Below are 11,571 nucleotides of genomic sequence, written 5' to 3'. Positions count from 1 at the left end.
GTATGAACCGATCCTTCCATGCAACGAAATCAGTTCCCTTCAGCAATCTTGGGGCCTTGGTAGCTGACCCTGCTTCAACTTCCATTTTCACTAACTCAGAGATATTGATCGACGACATCTTTCCCGAAAAGTAAGAGACCTGAAAAATTAAGAATTTTTTTTTTTTTTTAAGTACTGAAGGTGAAGTTACGGTTAACTTCGCTTGAAGTAGGCGAAGTTGTAGAGAACTTCGCTGAAGAACTTTGCTGATAACACTGCTGACTAACTTCGCTGATTCTTAACTTCGCTTGAGGTAAGCGAACTTAAGAGGTAGGTGAAGTTGTAGAGAACTTCGCTTGAGAAGGCGAACTTGAGAAGGTAGGCGAAGTTGTGGATAACTTCGCTTAACATTATATCTTCGCCGAAACCCTACGCACAGTGACGGCAACTTCGCCTGATGAACACGAAGTTTCTGCAGATCTGTAAATCGGATTTTAACGAGGTTTTTGACGGTGTAAAAGCTTGAACACGATGGTAGGAGGTAAGAATGATCAATAACACAGAAAACACGTCCCGCGAATAGTCGAAACGGGACGATTTCAACACCCGCGTGAATATCCCGAACCACACAATCGAGCAAACGCTCTGATACCAATTGTAGGTTCCCTGGACGGATCACACGAGATATCGCGGTCTAATCAGGTGCGGAATCCCTGCGTAGATCGTTAGAGTGTAGAAAGCAAATCAAACAAACACGATACGATAAACGAACACGTTATATTGTTAACCGAACACGTGATACGATATCACTATTACAGACTCACGTTACTGAACAAACTCGATTCACTGAACAACTCACTAACTGATTAACCAACTCTTTAACAAAGCCGTAACCTAAGACTTTATATACACGACAACTTCGCCTGATATGTTCAGGCGAAGTTGTCCATAACTTCGCTTATTCAACAAGTTCGCCTAGGCGAACTTGTTGACAACTTCGCTTATACAAAAACATAAATATCATTACAGACTCGATTACAGACACTAGACTATGAACTACTGACATTTATGCACCAACAATCACTATAGATGGCCCCCTGATATATCCAGGTCATAAACAGCATCGTTCGATTAATCGCTTACTTGTTACGTAACTAATTTATGTATACCTTGTTTTGTAACGAATGTCACATTCTCCCTCAATTAAGAAATTTCGTACCCGAATTTTGATATACCAACAATGCCCATTTTAGGGAAAGATGTGGGTATTTATTTTTGAATTTGTCCCTTTGATTCTAAGTATATTCGGGTCGTTGTTGTGAGTTCTACTAAACTTCAACCAATGAAATTTTGTCATGTCGTAACTGTTTGGTTTTCCCATATACTATTTCTGCAAGTTCCTCAACAAAGTTTAACTTGTTGTTTATGTTAACATTTTCAAGTGGTACTATTTCCATCTCATCAATAAGGCACTTGTTCTGATTGGATACGTGGAAAGCATCATGGCCAGAACTTAACTCTAAAGGTAATTTCAGTCGATATGCTACGAGAGCAATTTTCAAAATAACTTCGTACGGTCCAATGTATCTTGGAGTTAACTTATTAGTTTTACCAAATCGAATAGCACCTTTCCACAGGGATACCTTAAGAAATACTTTATCACTCACTTCAAACGATAACGATTTCCTACGAAAATTGGCATAGTTCTTTTGTCGGTCTCGGGCGGCTTTCAGTTTGTTTTTAATCTTACAAGTTTTATCTATGGTTTCCTGAATCAAATCATGTAACATTTGTTACTTTTCAAACCTGAATATCCAAACCGTTTTTAATCTTCGGTTTTGTTTATATATATATATATATATATATATGGGAAGGTTAACGTACAATAATCGCTTGACATACATTACGTACGCGACATATGTTCAGCTTAAAAGTTCAAAACCTTTAAAAGTTCAGGCAAAAACTTAAACGTTCAGCTAATACGTTCTGCTAATACATTCAACAAATACGTTTCAAATCTAAACGTTCAATGTCAAAAACCCATCATCCAGAACTCAAAATTGATCGATTAAAGCTTCAAATTGATGATTAATTGAATCGATTTCAATGATTAACCAATCAATTGGCTTCAATTTCAATTTCAATTCAACTAAACAAACCTGTGATTTGCGTTTTTAAGATGAGTTCGTTTTCGACGGCGATGTTGGTGATGAAGAGTGTTGATGGCATCGACGAGCGGAGGTGTAGGAGGTGTGCTGATGTCGGTGAGGGGTGGTGGAGACGAATTGAGGGAGAGGGACGAACAGATTAGTGTAATTGTAATTTTGGGTTTCTGAAAATCAACGGTTAGAAGTGTCGCGTACGTAATGTACGATAAAGGATTATTGTATTGGATCCTTTATATATATATATATATATATATATATATATCTTAATTTTTTGTTTTATTTGACATTCATCAAGGTTTATTTATTCGGAATTGTATTTGGACTTGTTAAACGATCGCTTTATCATTTAATGTATTCTTGTTCACTGTCATCGTTTACGGTTATCGTTTATTCAATTTTTATTCATTTTGATCATTTAACATACCTCTGGGTTTAAAGTTTTTACTAAAGTTAAACGCATTGCAAACTATTCAGGTATAAATAAAAAATATTCAAATTATTCAAATTCGTTTTCATTTTATAACAATAAGAAAGTTAAACGTAATTATATATTAATTTTATTTTTAAACAAACATGAAAGATCAGAGGGCTATTGTGTAAATTCATTTAAATTAAATTAATATTAAAACAAACCCATCACTCTCCTCCCCCCTCCTTACCCGTTTTTCTGGCGAACCCCGTCCGGTGACGGGAATGTTTTCTGGAAGCCACAAAACAATCGAAAACGCAAACTTAAAAATCATTAAACGATTGTATTTCATTTCTCCATAACTTTAAAACGTTAAACAACGATTATAATGTGTAATAACACCGTATTAAGGCGAATTAAATCTCAACGGCCGGATTATTTTTTATTAAAACACATTAACAAATATTAATCACCCAACAGCTCAATTCGAACTATAAATAGATCAAGCTTCATCACTCAAACTTGCTCATAACAATTAATTTCTCCAAAACTCTCTCTAAGTATCAATAATTCCGTTCAAGAATTCGTTTTTCCGGCGAAGCACCATTTACCATCGATGAAGATCACATTCAGGTAATTGATTGAGGGTTTTTGTTCGTTTTTAGCAGTATAATAAAAGCCCCAACATAAAACAATCATACACGGAACCAAATATGAGAGTTGAACCTAGGGTTGTAATTGTAGAAGATGATGATGAATTGAAATGCTATATTTATTTCATTGTTACCATTTCAATAACAAAAGGTTGAGTTGGTCCACTGGTTAGTTTGGTTGATTGTCAACAGAAGGACCCGTGTCGAAACCCGGGTTAGGCTATTATTTTCTTACAATTTTTAAAAACCATTTTCATTAAAATAATAATTAAATTAATTAATTAAAAATCATAATAAATCAAATAAAATTTATTTAAATCAAATAAATTTTTTATAAATTAAACATAAATTATTTTTCACCATCTACCATGTAAAAACCAATTTCCAAACCCGTTAACCCGCCAACTTTAATCCGTTCACTAATATTAATCCATAAACTTAACTTATTTTAACTTGTTTCACTAAACCGTTAAAATTAGTTTTAACTCGTAAACGTTAAACCGAGTCATACAAATACCATTTCTCATATTTACGATAAATTACTTACCAAATAATAATAAAACAATTTTAAACCGTTAAAATTTCGTTGAAGCATAAACTATTATTAAAATAATCAAATGCCTTAAAATTTGTAAAATTATAATAAAATAATAATTTTTCCCAACAAATTTATACAAGAATTAGTGTTAATAATTCTGTTGTTTAGTCGTTAAATATTCGTATTATTTTATCTATAGTTCGTGAGGTTCAATCGTTCTGACTTATTTGACGCATTTTCGGCTTTTCCATTACTTACACATCATATCAAATGTGAGTTTCTCACACCCCCTTTTTCTAATGTTTTTACCGTTTGGGGGTAGCTTGTGTATCGTATTCAAATGCTTACTTATTCATTACAAAACTACAATTCGCATTATAGACTTGTGTGTTTATTTGCTTATGTGTGTTGTGCTATTATCCGAGTACATTGGTTTTTACCCTTTGGAAAGGACCTTGCGTGCGTTATGCTATTATCCGAGTACGTTAGTTGTTACCATCTAGAAAGGACCTTGCGTGCGTTGTGCGATTACCTGAGTACATTGGTTGTTACCAATTGGAAAGGACCTTACTTGCGTTGCTACACATGTTCATAGAATTATATGGTTTTTATGTATGTATTAAAACTATGTGATTCTCACCAACTACTTGAGTTGACTATTTATTTTATATGCATGCTACATGTACTATTATTAGAGGTTGAGGCGACGAAGAAGCTAGACTTAAGCTATCAACAATTAACAACCTTTTATTATATTTGTCTTCCTTTATTTGAATGTATTTCTTTGAACAAACATGTGTACTTGAGATTTTAAATAAATTAATGATAATATTGACACATAATAGTGTCATGTGTGTTTGAACAATCTGTACGTCACACTCGGGTGTTTTCTGCTTAAGCCAAGGTGAATCGGATCTTGTAACTTGAGTGTCGCCAACTTCCGTCTAATAAAGTGGTGATCTACATTTTCGCCTGTTTTATGCTTTATATGGTGCCGCTTGTATACTATTATGATACCTAATCTTGTATAAGAATTCAACGAGTGGGAGGTATTAATCTCAATTTCCTTTAAAGTTTAATGCACAACCGCGAAGCAAATCTTCTAGTGTTTTAATAGTTCTTTCAGAGTGACTGTCTATTTAGGGGTGGTAGGCGATGCTCAAATCTATCCGTGTACCCAAAGCTTTCTATACAACTTGCCAAAAATGGGAGGTAAACTAGATATCTTGGTCTAAAATATTTGAATTAAGTACACCATGTCGAGACACAATTTTGCTAATATAAACTTGGGTGACCTTTCAGTAGTATAGTTGTTACGGGTTGGAAGGAAATGCGCAGATTTAGTCAGACGATCAACTACTATTCAGATTATACTGTGTCCTCGGGGTGTTTTGTAAAGGTGTGTTACGAAGCTCATTGTAATTTGTTCTCACTTCCACTGAGGTATTTCAGGTTGTTGTAATATTTCCGAAGGTTTTTGACACTCAGTCTTAACTCTAGCACAAGTCATGCATTTACTAACTCATATGGCTATAACCTTTTTCACACCAGGCCATTAATAAAATTCCTTAATATCTTTATACCCCTTTTTACTACCTGGCTGAATAGAATATTTGAACTTGTTTTCCTCATCCATGATCTAGTTACGGAGATTATAAAGGTTTGGAATCCATATTCAGTTCTTGAAGTCAAGTATTTCATCGGTTTTCTAAATTCTTTTCGTTCCCCTGCAATTCTTTCTTCTCTAAGTAATCTTCTCCTAAGAATTCACTTTGGGCAATATGAATTTGTTGGGTAAGGCTAGTCTGGACAATCATTTCCAGTGCTCATACTTTCAGTGATTTAATCCTATCTTTTCGGCTTAAGGCATTGACTACTAAACTAGTTTCGTCTGGATGGTATCAGAATTCACAATCATAATCCTTTAACAACTCCACCCATCTTTGTTGTCTCATATTCAGTTCCTTCTGATCATAGAAGTAGTGTCTCTAGATCTTAAGTGCAAAAAATAACAACTCTTAATTCCAGGTCATGGGTAATATAATTCTTTTCATGCACTTTTAGTTGTCAGGAAGCATATGCTATTACCTTATTTCTTTACGTTAAAACGCATCCTAAACCTTTTCAAGATGCATCAAAATAACTACAAGATCACCAGTCCTTCCCGGAAGACTTAGTACCAGAGCTTGACACAATTTTTGATTTTAGCAATTCAAAGTCCATTTCTTGTTCTTTCCACAATCATTCGATCTTTTTTGAGTTAGGAGAGGTTAAAGGTCAGGAAATATTAGAAAAGTTTTCAATTAAACGTCGATAATATCCAACTAATCCTAAAAATTTATGAATTTCTTTCGGTGACTTAGGTGTCTGCCAAGTTTGAATAGTTTCTATCTTGCTGGGATCTGCATGAATCCCTTGTCGGTTTACAATGCGCTCTAAGAATTGTACTTCTTGCAGCCAAAATTCACACTTGGACAACTTTGCATACAATTTCTCTTGCCTTAACAACTTCAAAATTACTCGTAAGTGTTGCTCATGTTCCTTCTTGTTTTTCGAATATATTAAGATATCGTCGATGAACACTACGACGAACTTGTCAAGGTAGGGCTTACGGACTCAGTTCATAAGATTCATGAACACTACCTGTGCATTATTTAACCCGATATTTAGACACTTTTCATCAGATTCTTTGATTGTTACATTCGCCAAATACACTATACATCCTTGACGTAAGTATTTTAATACTTAATATGGGATACGAGAGGAGATATAGTACCATGTTTCTCTCCATGTACTGTGATCATTTCATTTTCCGAGAGAGGTATTCTAATAGTTTTGTCCTTACATACAATTTTCCGTTTTGAACTCAAATAACTAGTCCATTCCGACTATTACATCACAATTTCCTAATTCTGTCGGGAGTAAACCAATAAGGAATGGTTAGTCGCTTAGGTTAAGAGGGCAATTCCGAAAAATATGATCAGCAGTTATAGACTTACCTTTAGCGAGTTCTATAGAATAAGGATCTATTAGTTCACTAATCAGCATATTTCTTCAACGGTAAAAGTTAATAGAAATAGAACTTCTATCTTCACCCATATCAAATAAAACTGAAGCATACTGGTCAGAAACTAAGAATGTATTTATCACTACATTTGAATCTTGTCATGCTCTATCCGATCCAATCACAAAGCGCGGCCTCTAGCCGAGTTGGAAGTTTATTCTTGTTCTTGGTTTAACTTGGGGCGGTTTTATTTGAAGTGTTTTGTACTGCCACATTCATAACAAGTATGATGGTTTATTTTGGGTTGATTTTGTTGGATTGGTTGTTGTCGGATTGGTTGGGATTGAGGTAGCTATGAATGATGGGATTAGGATGATCGGTTTACAGTGTTCATAATGGTTCTACAGTTACAGGCATAGTGCCCAACCTTTCCACATCTATTACATGCTTTCGTTCGACATTCACCCACATGATGATAATTACATTTCGCACACTTTGGCTAAGGTCCTTTGTATATATTTCGTTTTGCATTAGAGTTGGTCATGGTATAGTTTTGAGTTGTAGGACGTGCACGTTTAATCCGATATCCCCCTTGTACCCTTGTTTCATAATCAGTTCGTTTGGTTCTAGATGATTCCCCTGAAATTTTTAATATGCTGCTCCTAACAAGGTCATTTACAACATTGCTGGTTTGTGATACGGCAATTCAAGAGTTGAATAGGCTATTGAGGTGACTATGCTTCCCACTTTTGGAGTTAATCCCCAAATGTCACGCTTAATACGCTTAGGTTCCAGGGTAATTATCCATGGCACCAGACGGGCCGATTCATCAAAACGTTTAGGGTATTCCAAGTGATCAGTGTCTGCTATTTCCGAATCCCAGAGCTCATGCTCCAGTTTATGAATTTCGTTCCTCTGGAAAAAGTGTTCCAATAATAGTGCCTTTAGTTCTGTCCAAGTTATACGATTCACTGCCCCTTGTCCCCGAGTTTGTATAATCGTTTTCCACCACATTAATGCATAGTCGGTGAACGTGCAGGTAGCATACTTAACTATACAATATGTTGGAAAATTGTTAATATTAATGACCGATTCAGTCTTTTCAATTCATTTCGCTAATTCGTTCGGTCCTTCAGTGCCACTGAATTCTATAGTTTTACACGACATGAATTGTTTAAATAAGCATCCCTGTCACGGGGAATCGATATTACTACAACCATGGTTCACGTTTGGCGTAGGATTAACATTCGTATTCGTGTTGGTACTCGGTGGGAGATTAATATTTACGGTCGTATTATTATTCGACGGGAGAGTATTATTTGTAGCTGTGTAACTAGAAGCATAAATCAATGAGACACGCTGATCGGAACAAAGGTGAATACGTCCAAACGCTTACAACTTTATAAATAGAGTCTTTAAATGTTTATATGGGATTATGTTTCTCAAAAAATTTAAAAACAAAGGTACTCACTAGCCCTTTGGCTATCGTATAAGTTTGTCTGGATCCTTAGATTGTGGGTAGACGGCGGGAACACCGCACCACACTTACTAATGCCTCCGCCACGTTGGACCGGACCTAAGAAATGCCCGAGAGGGGATTATCTTGTGTATATTGGTAGTTTCTAAGTCCTCGAATGTTGCGGTTTTCTCTGAGTAGTTTCGAGTTGAGCTAGAGATTATAATAGAAATAAAGACTTTCAGAACTTAGTTATTTCCTAAGCCACGTTGGATTGAGGCCTACGATGTGTCGATGGGATAACTAAGTATCAAAATGCTTTGTGTCAACGTATTCACCAGCATGTGTTGCTGACGGATTTTATAAACCATTTTACAGGCAATCAAGATTAGATGATTGGAGATGATGTCTAGCCATTAATCGATCTGATGGCTCAGATGGAGTTTTTGATAATAAAATAATGTAAACTATGGTTTTATAATTCCAAACTCTTTTGTGTCAACCATCGGGTATTTAATACCTGTTTTTAGAATATAATAATATTTTAATCAAGTCTTCTGCTTTGAAACATAAAACTCTGATATATTTACAAAGCATGTACCAACTTGCGGTCACACACCTAGGCCCTATACTGGGGTGCGACAAACGCATCTTCTTTAAATCTCTCATCTGCTTCAACTTCATCATCTCATCCTATTGTAATTAAGGTTCTAGATTTTGGGAATTCGTATGTTGTTTGATAGAAAAAACTTGTAAAAATAAACTCGAAAATATTTAGGAACTTGTAAAAATACTTGCTCCATATGTAAACTAATGGATGAAAAATCACCGACTAGCAGAGAAAGATCTAGAGTTCATACTCCCGTCGCTAATGGCGACACGGCTTCTTTAAATCGACCATCTGCTTGAGCTTCATCGTCTCGTCCCATTGTAATTAGGGTTCTAGATTTTTGGAATGTGTATATTGTTGTATAAAGAACTTGTAAAAATAAAAATGAACACATGTAGTAACTTATAAACATACTTGCTCCATTTGTAAATTAATTAATGAAAAATCATCAATTAGGAGAGAAAGATCTAGAGTTCATACTCCCGTTGCTAATGGTGATGCAGCTTATTAAAACTCTCATCCGCTTCAACTTCATTATCTCATCCTATTGTAATTATTGTTCAAGATTTTGGGAATATGTATATTGTTTGATAAAAAAAACTTGTAAAAATAAAATCAAGCACACGTAGGAACTTATAAAAATACTTGCCCCATTTTTAAACTAATGGCTTAAAAATCACCGATTAGCAGAGACAGATCTGGAGTTCATACTCCCGTTGCTAATAGCATGGCGACGTAGCTTCTTTAAATCTCTCGTCTAGTTCCACTTCATCATCTCATCCCATTGTAATTAGGGTTCCTGATTTTGGGAATGTGTATATTGTTTGATGAAGAACTAGTAAAGATAAAATCGAGCATACATAGGAACTTTTAAAAATACTTGCTTCACTTGGAAACTAATGGATGAAAAAGCACAGATTAGCAGGGAAACATCTTGGGTTGAGAATACGTTTATAGCCTCGGATCTAGATCATAGATGACATCGTAAATGTTCGGATTCATGTTTATACGGTTATGATTACTGTTATGGTGATGGATTACTTTAGCATGTGATCGTGTGTGAGTTGTAGAGGAATTTGGGCAGAGTAACGATAGGAATACCATCTGTTGAGCAACGTGAATAGACTCTGAGGGAATGTCTTCATTAGGGCCCTCTTCATAGTCTTTGGTGGCTTTACCTGTAAAATCATTTTTCTCCAGCCTGTGTGCGGATCTATCTCATCAATGTACTTGTGAGTTGGCACCTGAGGCTTGAAGAATTTGAAACCATAACGGGTTTCATGTAGAAGGTGATCATAGAACCACGAAGCCTACTGGTCTTTTCCCCGATTCACGAATGGTCGGTTGGCCAAGGTTCTCACATCCCAACGCGGCATTGTCAAAATGTCATGTATACGTTTAAAATAATATAATCCGTGTTCCCACTTGATAACATATACCTTAAGTTCCGAATCATACTGCCATGCCACCATATCACCTTTCACATTCTTCGGACTCTTGTACTTTTTCATCTGGTAAGCAGACGCTCAGGCCTTCGCTTGTCGGATTTCTTCTTGCTCGTTATAGCGAAGCGTCTTGATCATCTTGTTCATTCTTCTGACGTTATGCTCGAACATAGCATCTAAAGCACGTTTCCTCTTTTTTCCTTTAGCAGATAGATGACTTGTCTTGGCTTCCTCGTTCCACCTCTCTCGTTCTTGTCTTAGACGTTCCTCTGCCGCTTCGAAATGTTTTGTAGTAAAGAATGGAATACCCGAATCAGAGTTGTTCATGGTATACATATCAGGGTACTCCTCGGCAGTAACGTCCTCAACTTCCACCTCGTCATAATCTGGCACATTCCCATGTGGAATTCCAGTATTCTCACTTTCCTCAAACTCTATATCCACATCCACCGATTTCCCTAACTCTTCCACCTCATCCTCGTTTAGATCCAAAAGTAGAGAGATTTGTTCTTTAGTCAACTAGTTGTCAACAAACTCGCTCTCTTTGATCTCGTTAGCATTCACCATACTATACACAATGCCAACCATTCCCACAAACAATATCATATCAGCCGCAATCGTATCGATCGGCTTTACGCTCGTATAGTCTTTGTACGGGATAATCTGCATGTTGTTCCCGTCACCACTACCACCACCACTCGTCCCAGCTGTATTACCTGCCGACGATGTATTACCACCGCCCGGTTGCTGATCACTAACTCCACCATTATCAGGATCCTTGTCATCATTCTTCAATTTCTTCATCTCATCATCCTTACACGTTAATTGTAGAATGACCTCATCCTGCTTATCAAGTCTCTCTTCATTTTGCGAATATGGATGTGTCCCATCCGTCTATGCCATAAAATTGAGTCTTTCTCAGTCGTTTTTGAGACAAAACACGTTTCAGAAGGTGAAACTATTACATTAGTACTCATGTAGAGGACATAAATATCATTCGATCTGGGAGATCGCATGACAACCATTTCTTCAGGAATATGAATCCCGGTTGAAGGATTACACATTCCTTATCATTGAAAATGGTAGTATACTTTTTATCACAAATCTGTGGAACGCTCAATAGATTATGATATACCTTCTCACAATAATTTACCTTCTCGAACGTAATTCATCCATTCGAGACTTCTCCTTCTTTGATAATCATACCCCCCATGTTTACCCGCAAAAGCTACATAACCTCCCTAAATGTCTTGAACGTTTTTTAGGAGATCCCGTTTTCTGGTAATATGCCGAGAACATCCACTATCTA

The 11,571-nt window shown here is 36.2% G+C and overlaps 1 protein-coding gene across 1 annotated transcript; it reads right to left on the bottom strand.

Moving 5' to 3' along the window:
* Positions 1–1,307: 1,307 nt before the first annotated feature.
* On the bottom strand, positions 1,308–10,328 carry LOC143593655 (uncharacterized). The gene is made up of 2 exons (XM_077073220.1): positions 10,257–10,328; positions 1,308–1,748 (listed from the first exon to the last, which is right to left on the bottom strand). Exons 1-2 carry the CDS (start codon positions 10,326–10,328, stop codon positions 1,308–1,310), a joined length of 513 nt encoding a protein of 170 aa, XP_076929335.1.
* Positions 10,329–11,571: the final 1,243 nt, after the last annotated feature.

This window comes from Bidens hawaiensis, unplaced genomic scaffold, assembly GCF_021521415.1.
Source record: "Bidens hawaiensis isolate Kalapana, Puna unplaced genomic scaffold, B.hawaiensis_p1.1 tig00042460_1, whole genome shotgun sequence".
Classification (NCBI taxonomy): Eukaryota; Viridiplantae; Streptophyta; class Magnoliopsida; order Asterales; family Asteraceae; genus Bidens; species Bidens hawaiensis.
The sequence above is the reverse complement of the archived record's forward strand: the minus strand, read 5'-3'. Positions and strand labels throughout refer to the sequence as shown.